This window comes from Eucyclogobius newberryi, unplaced genomic scaffold (assembly GCF_026437365.1).
Source record: "Eucyclogobius newberryi isolate DKJ021-1_F unplaced genomic scaffold, fEucNew1.0.hap1 SCAF_2, whole genome shotgun sequence".
In the NCBI taxonomy this organism is placed as follows: Eukaryota; Metazoa; Chordata; class Actinopteri; order Gobiiformes; family Gobiidae; genus Eucyclogobius; species Eucyclogobius newberryi.
In genome coordinates, this window is record NW_027315834.1 from 5,149,355 (window position 1) to 5,168,918 (window position 19,564).

The 19,564-nt window shown below is 44.5% G+C and overlaps 1 protein-coding gene across 1 annotated transcript in view; it reads right to left on the bottom strand.

The window, feature by feature from the left end:
• Positions 1-676: 676 nt before the first annotated feature.
• lrguk (leucine-rich repeats and guanylate kinase domain containing) overlaps positions 677-19,564 on the bottom strand; it is a 42,252-nt gene continuing 23,364 nt past the window's right edge. The window contains exons 13-18 of the mRNA XM_072454821.1: positions 18,012-18,107; positions 17,276-17,418; positions 12,759-12,847; positions 11,422-11,490; positions 1,860-1,981; positions 677-910 (exon numbers count right to left, since the gene is read on the bottom strand). Of these exons, the coding sequence (XP_072310922.1) occupies positions 735-910; positions 1,860-1,981; positions 11,422-11,490; positions 12,759-12,847; positions 17,276-17,418; positions 18,012-18,107 (695 nt within the window). The 3' untranslated portion in view covers positions 677-734. The remainder of the gene's footprint in view (positions 911-1,859; positions 1,982-11,421; positions 11,491-12,758; positions 12,848-17,275; positions 17,419-18,011; positions 18,108-19,564) is intronic.

The following is a 19,564-nucleotide window of genomic DNA, read 5'->3' on the forward strand; positions in this document are numbered from 1 at the left end:
CGTGCTGTTTTAGGCCGCGCCGGGTTAAGGTTAAGGTTAAGGTTAAGGTTAAGGTTAAGGTTAGGGTTAGGGTTAGGGTTAGGGTTAGGGTTAGGGTTAGGGTTAGGGTTAGGGTTAGGGTTAGGGTTAGGGTTAGGGTTAGGGTTAGGGTTAAGGTTACGGTTACGGTTACGGTTACGGTTACGGTTACGGTTACGGTTAAGGTTAAGGTTAAGGTTAGGGTTAGGGTTAGGGTTAGGGTTAGGGTTAGGGTTAGGGTTAGGGTTAGGGTTAGGGTTAGGGTTAAGGTTAGGGTTAGGGTTAGGGTTAGGGTTAGGGTTAGCCATGAGGCTATATGGCAGTGCCGCGGTTCCTGAAACTGCTGGGCCATTTGACCACGCCGCGGCTCTGCAGCCACGGCCTATTTAGATTGCATTTAGTAAGAAAATATTTGTTGTGTTTTCAGAGCTTTTAACCTTCTTACAGTGCTATTGGTACATCATATATGTGCCCAAAGTGATTATGATTGATTCCTGCAGTATTTAGCTAGAGAACAGTCTATATCCTTCCCCTCCGATGAGCAGATGGACGGGGCCTACTCACCAGAATGAGTCAGCACGCTTCCCTGTTTCAGCCCCTCCTCCAGGAAGCACTCTGTACCTGTAACACGCACCCCTCTTATTTTGTGAACTATAAGATATTCTTTAACTGCTGAGCTTCTCCTCCTCTGCGTCTCTGGCTGCTGGACTGTGGTCCTAGGAATGGGCGGGGCCGGGGGCGGGGCTGGCAGCATGGGGGGTCCGGCGCCCGGGGGGGATGGGGGGCAGGATGGTCTTCATTTTGGACCCGGGGCGTTTCTCAGAGGGCGGACTCCCAAACGAGGGGATGGGGTCAGCACTAGGATGTGGGACTTCTGCGCTGGATGACACATCTGTGATTAAAAAACATGCACTTGGTTATTGTCAGTTTCTAGTTTATAACCTGCAGTCACATTTACACAAGTTGTAAAATAAAATTATAGCATCATGATATCAGAGGAGAGGCAGTTTTCGATGAGTTGTGCCTTGGTTAACGCTCTGTCCCATTGATTTTAGGCAGTGAAGCAAGGCAAGTGTTGAATACAAAAATAATTGCATTTTTTAACATGTTTATTCAAGAGTCCATATCTGTCTACAAGCTGGCTGGTTTTTGATATCTGATGACTAGTGTTGACCACAATTTAACATAACATAATAACCAACAAATAACTACTATATCAACTTGATGGAACAACTTTTATGGAGGTCTTTATTTATCAGTGTTTTTTCTTGTGGCAGATGTTTTGCACAACGATAAGATTAGTGTTAAGTGTTTAATTCTACTATTTATTTATATGTTATTATTGCAGCTTAATTTTTTTCATACAATGCTAACTAACCCTGACCCTTTTTAGGGGATTTTCATGATAGGCCTGCTTTAACTTAACTTTACATTTTTATGAACTTTTGACCTAAATAGTTGACTTTCTTCTTTGAAATGTGTATAATTTTACTATAAAACCATTTAAACTTGTATCACAAACTGGACAGAAATCTTCTTCAAACGATCCTTCCTTAATTAATCATCATGTTGTCATAAATTGTTGAATTGTTACAAATTGACAATATTTTTTTTACTTTGCCCAATCTCATCCTTGAAAAAAGATTTCAATCTCAATGGGTTTTATCTGGTTAAATAACGGTTAATAATAAAAAATAAATGTTTAAAGCTGTCCAAATAGAGTTGTTAAATCCATGGCTCTCCTGCCACATGTCCAATCACGTCCGCTTTGGCTCCTTCTGTTCTTGTTCTCTCCTTTCTCCCTTCCTGCTCTAAAAATAGCCAAACAAATGCATTTGTACCTTTCCTTGTTTCCAGGGCGAGTCCCTGAGCAGAGCCATCGAGCGGCTCTAAAGCAGACAGGGCCCCCGCTGAACTGGGCACAGACAGCACCGAGCTGGCACAAGAGTCATCCAAAGGGCTGCTGGTGACGAGAACAAGAGCAAAATATGAGATATGAGAGAGGGGGGAGGGAGAGAGAGAGGGAGAAGAGAGGGGAGAGAGACAGAGAGAGGGAGAAGAGAGGGGAGAGAGACAGAGAGAGGGAGAAGAGAGGGGAGAGAGACAGAGAGAGGGAGAAGGGAGGGGAGAGAGACAGAGAGAGGGAGAAGAGAAGGGAGAGAGACAGAGAGAGGGAGAAGAGAGGGGAGAGAGACAGAGAGAGGGAGAAGAGAGAGAGACAGAGAGAGGACGAAGAGAGGGGAGAGAGACAGAGAGAGGGAGAAGAGAGGGGAGAGAGCCAGAGAGAGGGAGAAGAGAGGGGAGAGAGCCAGAGAGAGGGAGAAGAGAGGGGAGAGAGACAGAGAGAGGGAGAAGAGAAGGGAGAGAGACAGAGAGAGGGAGAAGAGAAGGGAGAGAGACAGGGGGAGGGAGAAGAGAGGGGAGAGAGACAGAGAGAGGGAGAAGAGAGGGGAGAGAGACAGAGAGAGGGAGAAGAGAAGGGAGAGAGACAGAGAGAGGGAGAAGAGAAGGGAGAGAGACAGAGAGAGGGAGAAGAGAAGGGAGAGAGACAGGGGGAGGGAGAAGAGAGAGAGACAGAGGGAGGACGAAGAGAGGGGAGAGAGACAGAGAGAGGGAGAAGAGAAGGGAGAGAGACAGAGAGAGGGAGAAGAGAAGGGAGAGAGACAGGGGGAGGGAGAAGAGAGGGGAGAGAGCCAGAGAGAGGGAGAAGAGAGGGGAGAGAGACAGAGAGAGGGAGAAGAGAAGGGAGAGAGACAGAGAGAGGGAGAAGAGAAGGGAGAGAGACAGGGGGAGGGAGAAGAGAGAGAGACAGAGGGAGGACGAAGAGAGGGGAGAGAGACAGAGAGAGGGAGAAGAGAGGGGAGAGAGACAGAGAGAGGGAGAAGAGAGGGGAGAGAGACAGAGAGAGGGAGAAGAGAAGAGAATGGAGAGAGACAGAGAGAGGGAGAAGAGAGGGGAGAGAGACAGAGAGAGGAAGAAGAGAAGGGAGAGAGCCAGAGAGAGGGAGAAGAGAGGGGAGAGAGACAGAGAGAGGGAGAAGAGAAGGGAGAGAGCCAGAGAGAGGGAGAAGAGAGGGGAGAGAGACAGAGGGGGGGGGAGAAGAGAGGGGAGAGAGACAGAGAGAGGAAGAAGAGAGGGGAGAGAGACAGAGAGAGGGAGAAGAGAAGGGAGAGAGCCAGAGAGAGGGAGAAGAGAGGGGAGAGAGACAGAGAGAGGGAGAAGAGAAGGGAGAGAGCCAGAGAGAGGGAGAAGAGAGGGGAGAGAGCCAGAGAGAGGGAGAAGAGAGGGGAGAGAGACAGAGAGAGGGAGAAGAGAAGGGAGAGAGACAGAGAGAGGGAGAAGAGAAGGGAGAGAGACAGGGGGAGGGAGAAGAGAAGGGAGAGAGCCAGAGAGAGGGAGAAGAGAGGGGAGAGAGACAGAGAGAGGGAGAAGAGAGGGGAGAGAGACAGAGAGAGGGAGAAGAGAAGGGAGAGAGCCAGAGAGAGGGAGAAGAGAGGGGAGAGAGACAGAGGGAGGGAGAAGAGAGGGGAGAGAGACAGAGAGAGGGAGAAGAGAGGGGAGAGAGAGAGGGAGAAGAGAGGGGAGAGAGACAGAGAGAGGGAGAAGAGAGGGGAGAGAGACAGAGAGAGGGAGAAGAGAGGGGAAGAGACAGAGAGAGGAAAGAGAGGGAGAACAGAGGGAAGAGAGACAGATGAAAGAAAGGGAGAAGAGAGGGGTGGGAAGAAATAGATGGAGAGGAAAGAGAGAGGAGAGGGCGAGAGAGAAATTGGGGGGACAGAGAGAGGGAGAGACAGATGGAGGAGAAAGAGAGAGAGGAAAGAGAGAGGGGAGGGAGAGAGAAATGGGGGGCAGAGAGAGAGGGGAAAGAGACGGAGAGAGGGGGAGAGATGGGGGAGACAGAGAGAGAGAGGAAAGAGAGAGGAGCAAGAAAGAGAGATAGGAGAGACAGAGAGAGGAAAGAGAGAGGAGAGGGAGAGAGAAATGGGGGGGGCAGAAAGAGAGAAAAGAGACAGAGAGAAACATAGAGAGAGGGAGAAAGAGATGGGAGGGAGACAGAGAGAGAGGAAAGAGAGAGGAGAGGGAGAGAGAAATGGGGGGCAGAGAGAGAGAGAGAGAGAGAGAGAAAAGAGACGGAGAGAGACAGAGAAAGGGGGGAGAGAAATTGGGGAGAAAGAGAGAGGAGAGGGAGAGAGAAATGGGGGGGCAGAGAGAGGGAAAAGAGACAGAGAGAGAGACAGAGAGAGAGGGAGAAAGAGATGGGAGGGAGACAGAGAGAGAGGAGAGGGGGAGATAAGCGATAGAAGAAAGCAAGAGAGAGGGAGAGGGAGAGGAGGAGAGGGATAATAGAGACAGAAAGGAGAGAGGGGAGTGACAGAGAGAGAAGAAAGAGGGAGAGAGGAAGAAAAGAGAGGAAGGGGGTAGAGAGAGAGAGAAGTAGCCTGACTACAAAAAGGCAATGCACATTCAGATTGAAAAATGGGGAGTACATTTAAGAAAAAGCACGAGCGCGAGACGAGGAGCGCGAGACGAGACGAGCGCGAGACGAGACGAGCGCGAGACGAGACGAGCGCGAGACCCCTAGTGGCTTGATTATGGTAAATGTGAAGCTAAATCATAAAACTTGATCTTAAATCTAATACATGTCATCAATGAGGATTTTACGGTTCCTGGGAACTAGGAACCAGTACAACTAGTTCCTCTTATATGGATGGACCCGTTATTGGAGTTGTATCAACCATGATCCAGGTCAAAACATCTAAGTTTCATGTCACTTTAAAGAATATTGTAAAATGTTGGCTGTTTTGAGCTTTTAACCGTTGTTCCCTGCACAAAAACAAACCCGGAGCAGCATTTAGATTCACTCATGATTCATCTCCCTCTGAGCCTCACAAAAACACCCAGTTTCAAATATCCCAGAACTGTTGTTCTTAAGTCCATACATTTCAGACTTCAGACTCGTTCTGAGCATTTCTGCCTCAAATCACGTTCATTACTATTACCACATATACAGTAATGCACGCTTTCAAATCAAATCAAATTATTTGCCCAAAATCACAACAACAGTTGCCTCTGAGGGCGACAGTGAAAGTAACTTTCAGTAGATATTATATTAAGTTCTAAAACATGCCAAAGAAAAGGAAGTCAAGAGCATGTTTAAAGGTCAATAACAACACAAATAATGCAGGAAATGTCCTTTAATAGAGTTATTTGTTGTAGCTACAACTGGGACATACTGTAAATGAGAGATAAAGATCTGCTTGTCTGGACAGATGAAAACAAGTCCAAGAAATACCTTCTTATCAAATCGTCATGTCTTTCATGGACAAACACAGGTTCAGGCATATCCAGCAGGTAGAAAGATGCTTGCAATTCTTTATGTAAATTATTCAGTGGTGAGTAATGTTAACTTTGACGAAACACGTACATTTTTCAACAAATTCGTCTTCCCACAGTGATTCATGAACGCAATAAGCCATGCATTAATTTTGACTAGAGCACTATGTATTCTAAATGTCAGCTCCTGGGAAAATAAAATGAGAGGAAGTGTTGCTAATTTGTACCGGGAAGACAAAAACGAATGAATCACACTTGCTCTTGCTGTAAATGACTGATTAAACCCGTATTTGGAGCCTCCCTGTGCATGTAAATAAAATTAAACGGTACACAATGAAGAGTAACAGAGTCATTTATGAATGGAGGAGCTACAGGGCGGGGACGGTCCATAACTCTGCTGCAGAGAAATACAGATATTAGACTCAGATTTGTTATTAAGCAGGGCCAACAAAAGTTTTCTGCAATTTCATCTTCCCTGGAGAGGACCTTAAAAGTGGAACTCTAACTTTTTACTTTAGTGGGGGATTTAGGGGGATTTAATTATTCGGTTATGAGGACCACAATTTTAAAAAGGATGCATTTAAAACTATTTTGCATATTGTAGGGGATTCTTACTAGTACAAGTACTGTAAGATTATGAATGTCCTCCCACTTATGAAAGAAGGTGAAACACACTGCATAAGTCTGGGTATGTTTGTTATCATATTTCAAGAGTAAGTTGGGGCACCAGCTATAGATTAGGCGTTTAACAACTCTATAATCAATTATCTAAATTCATTAATTTATTAAAAATGTATTTGCTCGTTGATCTGAAGGTTTGTGAGAACGTAACCGTGACGTTGAGCCCTTTTCTGGAAACGAATGAAAACTTCACCAAATGTGGTTTATGAAGATTTATTGACCAAATAACTAAACAGATATTTGAAGATGGAATATGCAAATGAGTCGATAACAGATGGAGATTCTAAACATGATTGTTGAAGCTGTGAGGAGATGTGTCCGTGTCACCTCCAGGGTGACGCTTGCAGCTCGGTCCACACGCTGGGCAGAGCACGGCTGCTCTGGAGCTCCAGGCCAAAGAAGCCCTGGATCAGGTTCTGTGCTCTGCGTTCTCCTTGGCTCTGAGGTGTTCCTCAGATTTAAAAAAAAGCCGTTGCACTGTGAGGCTGGTCTGAAAAGACTGTCCTGGACTTGAAAAGATGCAAAAAGGTCCTTTGCTCGAGTTTGCATGATGCAGTCTCAATCATGTCCAAAACGAGCACAGAATTCGTATTTATGGGAGAGAAAAGTTAGCTTCTGCGGGCGTGTCTCTGGAATGTCTTTGTTCCGTAGCTTAGCTTAGCATCGCTAGGCCAGAGATGAGCCCTCATCTCCCAAGATCCTATCTCATGGACCTCCTCTGATGGAACTTCTTGATGGAAATCTTTGGTGGAACTAAGTTTGTCTTCTTTCTCTCTCTGACTTACCCCTGCACGGGTTGGATTTTGGCGCCATTGTTCAACCAATCAGCACGCACGCTGAGTCAGAGCTTGATTGAAAGATCTGGAGTAATGCAGCCATTTTTTAGCTTTAACATTAGGCCACAAAGTTACAAAGGTAAAATTATCTACAAGACAAGTTATAAAACAGTTAAATGAACATGTAGAACACAATAACATTATGGTTTAAGCTCAACACATTTCAAAAATAAGGACGCAGGAGGCAGTATTCTACTCGCGAGGAGAGAATGTTTCGAGGTCTCAGTCCCAGGACGTCGCTAACATCTCTGAGCTCTTGAAGCATCTCTTCTCAGTTTAACAATTTTATTCGTGTCTCTCACATGCCTGTGTTTTAGATGCTATTAACACGTCATCCACGTAAAGTCAAATTTGGCTGTCTTTTGAAGGGATATTCTACATTTTGCTAAGTTCCTCACCATCACTTGGTCACATAGTCGGATTCTCTTGTATAACCCTGCGGAAATCTAGTAAAAGTATATATTTTTCCCTCAAAAGTAAATGCAAACCAGTATTGGCTATATATATATATATATATATATATATAACCCTTGTTTTTTTGTTACTCTGATAGAGTGTATTACTGCTTGATTTACTTGTTGTAAATCCTGGATCATTCTCCAGCCGACGGAAGGTGGCTTCTTTTTAACTGGGAAGATTGGTGTATTACATAGTGAATCTTCACATGGAATTGGAACACCTACTTTGAATAATTCTGCTATTACTGGTCTAATTCCTTCGCTTGCGTCTGATTTTAGTGAATATCATCTTTGACATGGTCTCCAATAAGTTTTAAGCCTAATTTCTTCTTCTTTCACTCCTTTAAGTCTTTCTCTTCTCACAATTGGTTCTCTTCCTCCTTTGTGAGATAGGGTTAATTTTAGCTCCTCTATGATCATAAAACATACATTTTGATGTTTTGTAGGCCACTAATAGCAATTATAACTGCTAAAACCAATATATGTGAAAATGTGTAAATATGAGTTTACCCATGAATTTCCCATATAGAGGTTAAAAAAAAACATATATATAATATTTTCATTTTATTTTTGTATTGGTATAATAATACATATATCTAACAAAATGCACGTCCAAAAGGCTAATAAAATCAGAAAACGTTGCAGAAAATGCGCAAAATCCTGCCGAGAAATCTGACTCTTTACAGCCTTCCCGGAGCCTTACGCACGATAATACAGAAGATTCTGTGTCGATAAGGCCTTTGTCCCGCCCCTCTTTCTAAAGCTATTCTCATTGGCTAGAATAATATGTCAATCAAATTCTGCTACGTCATTAGTAAACAGACTAATCCATGTGCGTCGCAAGCGGCGCATTTTTTTTTCCGAAGGCTGTAGCAAACAAACCCGTGGACAGAAAAATTGGTGGATGGTCTCATTCTGTAGGTAACAGTCTGAAGAAAAGAAGGATACCCAACATTATTTTATAGGTCAAACAGGTCATTTGTTATGGACGGAGAAATGCGCCGGACAAGCCCATTCTCGTCCGGCGAAAAACGAAGAAAAGTTTGTTTACTTGACAATATCTCGAAATCGGATAAATTCAGGAAAAATACAAGTGGATATTGTTTTTCAATGATTCCTTACGGACAGACTGAGTACAAGAATGTACAGAATTAAAGCCGTTTCGTCCGTCATAAACAGCAAACAGGTAGGACATGCGTTTGTAAAAGTTGAGACTTTCTCACAAACTATTGGCAATTGCTTCTTGGGGCATATTATTCAATGTAAATCAATGACATATTCGTTTTGTTGAGAAAATAAGCTTTAAAATGATGTATGGCTTGCTGGTATTGACCACGGAAATAAAAGTGATGATGTGAGAGAATATTTGAGATATAGAAAATGCTCGCCGGCGGACAGGTGGGTGGTAACAGGTTATTTGCACCAAATCACCAAGACAAGTTCTTATGTTGTGAATTCTGTTCATTGACAATAGCAATAAAGCATTTTCTGATTCTGATTCTGAATTAGGATTTCCATTGCACTTTTTAATCAAACAAACTGTTTCTTTAATTTTTAGTCTTGGATTTTTCTTCTTTATTTTTTTCTTTGCACAATTAACCCTTCTTATTCTTTTCTTTTTCTGGCTTTTAGCTGTAATCTCATTACAAAATGTAAGCCTGTACTTTCAGATTTTCTTTGAATCACCTTTTGATTCCCCATTTACTTTTTAGCTGACCCATTTTTTGAACAATAGGTCCCCATTTTACTGGATATTTGTTGTTAACGCATATTTTCTAGAATTGCTTTAAATTGGTTGTAACAATGATGCGGAAACTAATAATCTATATAAATATCCTTTTAATATAATTAGATTTATCATTTATATCATTCCTGTCTTCTTAGTTTTCCTTATTATTAAAGGCGTAATGGACGATTTTTTGGCCCAAATCAGAGTCTCATTTCCTCGTGGCGTGGACTGCTGATTAGTCCTGCCACGTATCAATCATAAAACGCACCTACTGCACAGCTGCAGCCTCGACGGCTCGTCCCCAGGAGAGCAGCACGTTTCCCCGTGTCTAAGCGCATGGATCTATCATAATATAGTTCCCTCAGTGTACGGGACAAAATTAAGACAAAGAAAGACAGTTCGAGCTGACTCAGAAGAGACGGAAATCTACAAAGACGAGAGATGAGATGCTAATAAACAAACGCACGTCCAGCCGCGAGGCTTTTCTCTGCTTCCGCACGGGTTGAGTGCACATGCGCACTTCCGCTTGAGTTCTCAAATAGGCGAAAAATCGTCCATTCCACCTAAATATTTTCTATTAACTTCTCTTTCAACTTCATTTACACAATTTCAATCACAAATTTAACAAATTTAAGAAACAGATTTTCTTACTCACCTTCCTGTGTCTTCCTTTCACTGAAAATTCGGATTGCCGTCACTCCGGGAGAGACGGGCCGTGAAGCCGGACACCTGCCCCTGAACGGGTGCTGCTAAGTGAAGATCTACTATCCTCACTGCCGGGGCCACGCCCTTTCACAGGTTACAGCTCCACAGCTCGTCTGTCCACGGGTCTCTTGGCATCCGGCTCTCGAAGGACCAAATGAAATGTCAGAGTTAAGCTCAACACAGTCCAGAAATAAGAAGGACACAGGAGGCAGTATTCTACTCGCGAGGAGAGAATGTTTCGAGGTCTCAGTCCCAGGACGTGGCTAACATCTCGGAGCTCTCGAAGCATCTCTTCTCAGTTTTATTGGTTTGTGAGTTCAGCAGCCCAGGGTCAAAAGTTCACAAGACACTCCACACATGGTTAATGTTGTCAAGACAACACACACAATGTCCTTGTCTAAACATTAACATGATTTCTTATCATGGTAAAATTTTAACAGCATACATCTTCTGCCCAAACTGGACCATCTTCCACTGCAAGGATTAGAAGAGAAACACTTAAATAAGTTTATACTTTCATGGTTATATATCGATACAAATGATAAACCTATGCTTTATTCACATTTTATTCCATCAACAGTAAAGTCATCTTGAGGAAAAAGTTCTTTCCAACGTTCAAAGCGTCTCTACTCCTGCAGTGACCATAAATCTCCACGTGGGGGTTGTACGTGGTACCACCTTAGCCCGCATTCCTGTCACCATGGCAACATCCAGAAGAAGATGTGCAGATCGCTACATTATCATCCGCTTGAAATAAGTTTAAAGATTAAAAAACTATTTGTTTTTCATTGATTGTTTATCCAGCGTGACAATTATGAATAATATTAATGTTGTTTATGTTTATATTTCATCCATAGATGCAGTATTGCTTTGCCTGGAATGTTCCACATTAAGGAATTAAACTGAACTATGTCCTTAGATTGTGGTTTGTTTTTGTCTATATGTATTTGTATTTAAAATGTCACTCTCTGGTCGTGTTCTGTGTCTGTTCTGTGTTTTATGATCAATCTTTTGAAAAATAAAAATACATTTCTCTGTGTATTTTCTTTTAGCAATAAAATCTCCTGTAAAGAAGATAAATTCCGTTTGATTCCATTCCGTGGAAAATTTCTGTTATTCTGTTATTTCTGGCAAAGACAGTCACAAAGTGAATCTTAAAAATGATTATCGACAAGGGATATTAATCCAAAATGCTTTAGTGATTTGTTTCAAATGTCTGAAAATCAGTTTTACAGAATTAATACCAACATTTTTCATGGGTCAAACAATGCATCAATTATCAATGCATTTTCCCCTCCACTCATTTCTAATGTAAAATGACATGTTATTGAGGGTCTGTGGTCATATCTGGGGGAAAAAATGATTTGCTAATATGTTACTGGTTTCATAAAAAAGAAAAAAATGAGCAACTAAATACACAGACGCTGAGGAGAAAACTAAAGTAAAGCAAAGTGAGAGGTCGTACTACTAGACTGCATAATTTCAGTAGTGCGTTACTTTGAAATATAGTGGAAGTGGAAGTGTGCCAAAACTGAAGAAACAGGAAAAGTTACAAAGTTCCGCTTAAAGTGCAAAAAAAGGGCAACATTTCCATAATTCATATCATCTGCCTTCTATGCTCATTTGTCACTTTAGTGTCTGTGTGGGCGGCTGTATATACCTGCTATATCCACTTAAGTGCAGACTCCGGCTGTGATTCTGCTGGGATGAGGGTCCTGTCTTCGTAGAGCTGAGGTAAACAAAAAACACCGCCGGATTCAATAATTCTGCTCACGGGCGTAAATCATACGCAAAGGCAATTTCACACACTTATAAATACACAGCCCTCCTGCAAAACCCAAATGTACATCGATGTGTTTGGCTGTTTTTGTTTTCAAGTTTGCAAAGATTGTAATTCAGGAAAGGAGAATTGGGGAATCCTAATTATGGTGTGTCATACGTGGTAGCGTCGCTCGAGGAGGATGTGGGACCGATTTCTGACTTTCCTTCTTCTTTTTTTTTCTTTCTAAAAACCAACACAAAAAAAGACAAAGAAAAAACATTTAAAATAAATAATATTTAAAAGAAAAAATGAATAAACTCTTCACCGTATTTAACTCAATACTTTATAATATCGTCAGAGCTAATTCAGAATTGAACAAACTTAATGAATTTTTTTTTTTTGTTTGCCATTGACTAGAAACTAATGATTATTATTTTAGTAGTCGACATGTCAGTGATTATTATATATTATTACATTATTGTACACTGAGACTTTAACGGCATCAAAAAAGGTTGAATATTATTCCTGAAGGCTTCTAGACAGACAATATTTACAAAGTGCATTATCTATAAAACATTTGAAATATTTTATTATTTTTTAACCTTTTGATTCAATAATGCCACTGTCTTTGAGCACTGTCTGCGAGGAAGCAGAACACGTGCCGTTAGCATGCTAATGTTTGTTAGCATGCTAATGTTTGTTAGCTTTACGGTTACAGCTAAACGTGCTCGCTCTTTCTGAAAAGCACTTTGAAACTCATCGCTGAGTAATTAGGATGCAAGGAATGGATTAAGTATGTGAACAATACATTTGGTCCGTATTTTTTTTTTTTTTATGTTAAATAATAGAATTAATAATAACAAAGTCTTTTTTGTCGTAATTTAGTGCAATTACATGAGTAAAACCAAACAAAAATGGTTATTTATCCTTAATATACTACCTCAGCCCGCTACTGATGAGAATACATTGAACATATTCCAATCAAACAAATAATTCCAACAAAATCAACCCCAATTACCCACAGCAGAGCCCTCTTATTATTTGCAAACTGGTCAAATGACCAGAATTTCTGCACCTGCCACTTCACCAACAAGGTCAAACAGAAAGCTTAAGAGGACCATTGAAACATTTAGGACAAGTGCTGGGATTATTATTAGTGATTTGGCTGAACTAAGATTGGCCTCTTTAAACGTCTGAATCTGCAGAGGTGAAGAGGTTTGCAGTGTTTTGTGGACCTTCTGACGTGATTGCTGTAGACGGCCGGGCTCCTCCCCATGATGGCCTCTCTCACCAGCTGCTCACGTCTCCTCAAAGAAGCCAGCTCCTGCAAAGACAGAGAGGGCGGGGAGACATCAGACTCAGAGTTAATAGAATACAGAAGGAGTTGACAGGGAAGCATTGGGATGGAAGAATAATCTGAGTCTCATGTGTTGATGCTGACATGGCAGGAACATCCAGTGCAATAAGTCAGCACCAAAAGTGTAATCTAAAAGGTTCTTTAAGTGAAATATAAAGGGAGACAAGCTTTTATAAAGGAGTGGGTGATATTGATAAAAAAAAAATATTATTACGAGTTTCCCAGTAACTATCGTCAGACCAACAAAAATCTGTCAAAACATGTTTTAAAACGTAAGTTTAATTATCAGACAAATGTGAACCGTCAGTATAATTAATCCCCTTATAACATTATTTGACTGTTTTTTTTTTGTTTTTACTTTTAATCATCTCTTTTTATAGCATGTTTTACTGTAAATAATATACTCCCATCCATCCATCCATTTTCTGCCGCTTTATCAGGGGCCGGGTCGCGGGGGCAGCAGTCTGAGCAGGGACTCCCAGACTTCCTCTCCTCAGACACTTCCTCTAACTCCTCCGGGGGGATCCCGAGGCGTTCCCAGGCCAGCCGAGAGACATAGTCTCTCCAGCGTGTCCTGGGTCTTCCCCGGGGCCTCTTCCCGGTGGGACATGCCTGAAACATGCCCAGGAGGCGTCCGGAACAGATGCCCGAGCCACCTCAGCTGGCTACTCTCGATGTGGAGGAGCAGCGGCTCTACTCCGAGCTCCCCCCGTGTGGCCGAGCTCCTCACCTTATCTCTAAGGGAGCGCCCAGCCACCCGGCGGAGGAAACTCATTTCGACCGCTTGTAGCCGCGATCTTGACCTTTCAGTCACTACCCAAATCTCATGACCATAGGTGAGGGCAGGAACGTAGACCGACCGGTAAATCGAGAGCTTTGCCTTTCGACTCAGCTCCCTCTTTACCACAACGGTCCGCCTGTCGATCTCACGCTCAATCCTTCCCTCACTCGTGAACAAGACCCCGAGATACTTGAACTCCTCCACTTGGGGCAAGGACACCCCACCCACCTGGAGAGGGCAAGCCACTTTTTTCCGGTCGAGAACCATGGCCTCGGATTTGGAGGTGCTGATTCTCATCCCAGCCGCTTCACACTCGGCTCCAAACCGTCCCAGTGCATGTTGAAGGTCCGGATTTGATGGAGCCATCAGGACAACATCGTCTGCAAACAGCAGAGATGGAATCCTGTGGTCCCCAAACCGGACACCCTCCGACCCCTGACTGCGCCTAGAAATTCTGTCCATAAAAATTATGAACAGAACCGGTGACAAAGGGCAGCCCTGGCGGAGTCCAACATGCACTGGGAACAGGTCTGACTTACTGCCGGCAATGCGAACACAGCTCCTGCTCCGGTCATACAGGGACTGGACAGCCCTGAGCAAAGGGCCCCGGACCCGTAATCCCGGAGCACCCTCCAAAGGACACCCCGAGGGACACAGTCGAAAGCCTTCTCCAAATCCACAAAGCACATGTGGACTGGTTAAGCAAACTCCCATGAACCCTCGAGCACCCGATGGAGGGTATAGAGCTGGTCCAGTGTTCCACGACCGGGACGAAAACCACTCTGCTCCTCCTGAATCCGAGGTTCGACTATCGGTCGGATTCTCCTCTCCAGTAACTTTGAATAGACCTTACAGGGGAGGCTGAGGAGTGTGATCCCTCTGTAGTTGGAACACACCCTCCGGTCCCCCTTCTTGAACAGAGGGACCACCACCTCGGTCTGCCAGTCCAGAGGCACGGTCCCCGACCGCCACGCAATGTTGCAGAGACGTGTCAGCCAAGACAGTCCTACAACATCCAGAGACTTTAGGTACTCAGGGCGGATCTCATCCACCCCGGGAGCCCTGCCACCGAGGAGTTTGCGAACAACCTCAGTGACTTCAGCTTGGGTGATGGGCGAGCCAGCCTCTGAGTCCCCGGTGTCTGCTTCCTCTTCGGAAGACATGACAGAGGGATTAAGGAGGTCCTCAAAGTATTCCTTCCACCGTCCGACGACATCCCCAGTCGAGGTCAGCAGGCCTCCACCCGCACCGTAGACGGTGTTGGTGAGGCACTGCTTCCCCTTCCTGAGGCGCCGGACGGTTTGCCAGAATTTCTTTGGAGCCGACCGATAGTCCTCCTCCATGGCCTCCCCGAACTCCTCCCAGGCCCGGGTTTTTGCCTCTGCGACAGCACGAGCTGCGGCCCGCTTGGCCTGCCGATACCCGTCAATGACCTCAGGAGACCTACAAGCCAGAGTGGCCTGATAGGCCTCCTTCTTCAGTCTGACGGCATCCCTTACTTCCGGTGTCCACCACCGGGTTCGGGGGTTGCCGCCACGACAGGCACCGGAGCATCAACAATGGAGGCGGAGAACATGGTCCACTCGGACTCAATGTCCCCAGCCTCCCCCGGGACATGGGAGAAGCTCTCCCGGAGGTGCAAGTTGAATACCCTACTGACAGAGGGCTCCGCAAGACGTTCCCAACAGACCCTCACAATGCGCTTGGGTCTGCCAAGTCTGTCCGGCTTCCTCCTCCGCCAGCGGACCCAACTCACCACCAGGTGGTGATCGGTTGACAACTCTGACCTCTCACCCGAGTGTCCAAGACACGCGGCCGGAGGTCAGATGACACGACAACAATGTCGATCATTGACCTCCGGCCTAGGGTGTCCTGGTGCCATGTGCACTGATGGACACTCTTGTGCTTGAACATGGTGTTAGTTATGGACAATCTGTGGCTAGCACAGAAGTCCAATAACTGAACACCGCTCGGGTTCAGATCGGGGAAGCCGTTCTTCCCAATCACCCCTCTGCAGTTGTCACTGTCATTGCCCACGTGGGCGTTGAAGTCCCCCAGTAGAACAACAGAGTCCCCGGTCGGTGTACTGTCCAGTAACCCTCCCAAGGACTCCAAGAAGGCCGGGTACTGTGCACTGCTGTTCGGCCCGTAGGCCGCCACAACAGTGAGAGACCTGTCCCCCACCCGAAGGCGAAAGGGCCGCGACCCTCTCGTCCACCGGGGTGAACTCCAGCACGTGGCGGCTGAGCTGAGGGACTATAAGCAAGCCCACACCAGCCCGCCGCCTCTCCCCGCGGGCAACACCAGAGAAGTGGAGCGTCCAGCCCCTCTCGAGGAGATGGGTTCCAGAGCCCAAACTGTGCGTGGAGGTGAGGCCGACTATATCTAGCCGATATCGCTCAACCTCCCGCACAAGCTCAGTCTCTTTCCCCCCCAGCGAGGTGACATTCCATGTCCCCAGAGTTAGTCTCTGTGTCTGGAGATCTGGTCGCCGAGGCCCCTGCCGTCAACTGCCGCCCAGATCTCTTTGCACCGGCCCCTTATGGATCCTCCTGCGGGTGGTGGGCCCACAGGAGGGCGGCCCCACGTCGCTGTTTCGGGCTGTGCCCGGCCGGGCCCCGTGGGGAAAGACCCGGCCACCAGGCACTCGCCATCGAGCACCCACCCCAGGCCGGTGACGCCGATTCGGGCGACGTAAACTGCCTTGTTCGTGTTGTAATCATAGAGGGTTTCTGAACCGATCTTTTTCTGACCCCCCACCTAGGACCTGTTTGCCTTGGGAGACCCTACCAGGGGCTTGAAGCCCTCGATAACATAGCTCATGGGATCATTCGGGCACTCAAACCCCTCCACCACGTTAAGGTGTCGGTTCAAGGAGACATTGTGTCTGTATCATAGAAATGAACAACCCAGATAATAGAGCGCATCAAAAAACTGTCAAAGTGAGTTTTCATTTCAGCTGCTAAGTTATATCACGTGTCTCTCAAATGAGGAAATGAGTTCAGTGTTTTGTTCGTTGATTGTGCTCGCTGAATTTTTTCACTGTTTCATGCTTGTTTTGACACAAGGAGAAGATGCTTTTCTTTGATTGGTTAATCTGCCTGTCAAACACGCCCATCATCTTTTTGACCAGACTCTTCTTTTACATTTCTACCTTTAAGGCTTAAATGGGATTATGGGATGTCACGATATCAAATTTTACTGTTTTAGTGCGATTATTGTGTGGAAGAACAACCCAATTTAACAGTTATTCACGATTACAGAGAACATGACTAAACATCAGTGAAATCAGTAAAAAACTTTCATTTTCATCATTCTCATTGTCTAACATGTCCTCCAGTTTGTCCAGATGTATGAAATTGAACTTTCTGAATAAACATAAAGGTTAATTATAAAAACAGTGAGGTATATGTGTTGACTGTAAATTGAATTTGAAAAAAACAAAACAATTATTATGTTTTAGATCCTTCGATTATATTATGACCCAAATAATCATGATTAACCGACTAATCTTGACATCCCTAGAAACAATTCCAGGGCAGGCCCGCCTTATAGAGGAATCAGACTATCCATTCTAGTCATTTGAACGTGTAAACAGAAATGTTGTAACTCACGGCGGGGGTCTTGTGGGGGCTGAGCTGCTGCTGGATGTGGTTGTAATAGTGTCGGTAACACAGCAAATTCGGGTCCAGAGCTGAACGAGAGGCAGAACGAGAGCCCAGCCTCACACTGTCAGAAGGCTGCTCCTGCTCAACATCTGAGGAGAAACACACACATTTTATACAATTTAATACAATCCGGAGCAAGGACTGCAAAGTTACAGGTGCATGTTGTAACTAAGTTCTCTTTCAATTGCAAAAACTAATCAAGTACTTGAAACAAAGTTTAAATGGTGCAATAAAAAACAATTACAAAATGAACTCTAATGGGAACAAGTGGAAGAAAATTAATGAATGAATGCATTTTTTACCAAGTTTTCCTGTTTTACACCTGTTCTTTTCCCCACCGAGTGTGTGTGCGTGTGTGCGTGCGTGAGTGTGTGTGCGTGCGTGCGCATGCGTGCGTGTGAATGTGTGATGTGAAGCGCTTTGAGGGCCTTGAAGCTAAAAAAAAGCGTAATATAAATATGACAACTTTTGGATCATTTCTGAGGGAACACTTTTGTTGTCCTGTTTATTTAACTACATTTGCTTCTTGTTCAGAAGCACCACCTCGCGCTTTGACCTGCTAGTGTGACCTACTGTAAGTGAATAAACAGAGAGCATGTTCACACTTTCTCCTGGTTCTGTTTGAGCCCCGTTTAATCCTGACGTAGACTTGGTTTAGTCCTGATTTTGTTGTGGTACAGACCTGTGTGTGGAGAACTTTCCTCTCTCCCCAGCTCCTCCACCACCAGATATCCCTTCACCACCTGCTTCAGTGCCTGGTAGGCCTCCTCCCAGTCATCTATGCAGAGAATAACCATAAGAACAATTATGAACAAAAGGTTCTTTTACTGGTCTTTCATCTATTCAATCTTCATTTATCTACACAACCTCTTCCCTACGACACAGCCAGTTACACAATTACATTAGTTCTACATTAAAGGAGATACGGTATAGCTTTTTTCCACAGGTACTTTCTGTAGTATTGGACTAAAGTAGATCCTTATTTTACACAATATTGATTTTAAATGGCTTAGCAGTAGAAACAGGTCCATTGACTCCATGTTCAAAACTGCAAAACTGATAAGCCCCGCTCTTCAAGTGGCAACGAGTCATTTAAGAACCCTACATGTATCAGCCGGAGTCTTCATTTTTCAGCTAAGCACAGGGATGTGGGTGGGGATAGGGGGTAGGTGGAAACAGGAATTTTCAAAACACGGGAGCCTCATTTGCAGGCCAATACCAGATTATTCAAACATGGAGGACTCAATCTAAACACGGGTTGTTCTAGTTGCCGTAAAAGTGCAGATCTTCACTTCTCGTTCCGTTCATTCTTTGTGGGAATTAGACGAGTCCAGCTGAAATAAATCTAAATAAAAGAAGATCTCACTGCAGAGAGCGAGTAACAAATGGATAATCACTCGTAGAGTTGGCAAGGCATAGCAGAGTTGTGATCGCTCAGTATTTTTATACAGATCGATATAATTCTGGTCACAGGTTTCATCTCCCCGAGTTGAGATGGGCGTGATTGACAGGTCAATTAGCCAATCAGGGACACGCATGTATGAACACAGACATGGCTGAGGAAAAAAGATAAGAAAACGTCACAGGGATGGAAAAACATTGCAGATTTATGATGACCAATGAGCTGCTTTGTTTGATATGCATCACAAAAATAATAACAGAAAATTGCCTTTAAAATGTGAACTTTTTGGAAAAACTGCCACTGCAAAGAACTAAAATCATAAAATAAAAAATGACAGTCATTGACCCATTCCAAGGACAAATACAAATAGAAACCTTATTCAATTTGCATGGCATTTGTGAAAGGTATGTCAGTATCACAGCACTGTACTATACATATTATTTGTTTGCGGCAGTCCAGCCTCCCCTCTTCCATCACCGTGTGGTACGCTGAAGAGAAATTACTTGAACTCAGTAGCTCAAAAATATAATTCTTAAAGGCGCAATGGACAATTTTTCGGTGATTTGAGAAGGCAGGCGGAAGTACGCATGCGCACTCCCCTGTGCGGACTGATACGTTTGTTTATTAGCGCGACGGATCGCATCGCATCGCTCGTCTCCCGTAGATTTCCGTCTCTTATGAGCCAGCTCGAACTGTCTTTCTTTGTCTTCATTTTATCCCGCACACTGAGGGAACTATATTATGATAGATCAATTCGCTTAGACACGTGCTGCTCTCAGGGGACGAGCCGACGAGGCTGCAGGTGAGCAGTAGGTGCGTTTAATAATTGATAT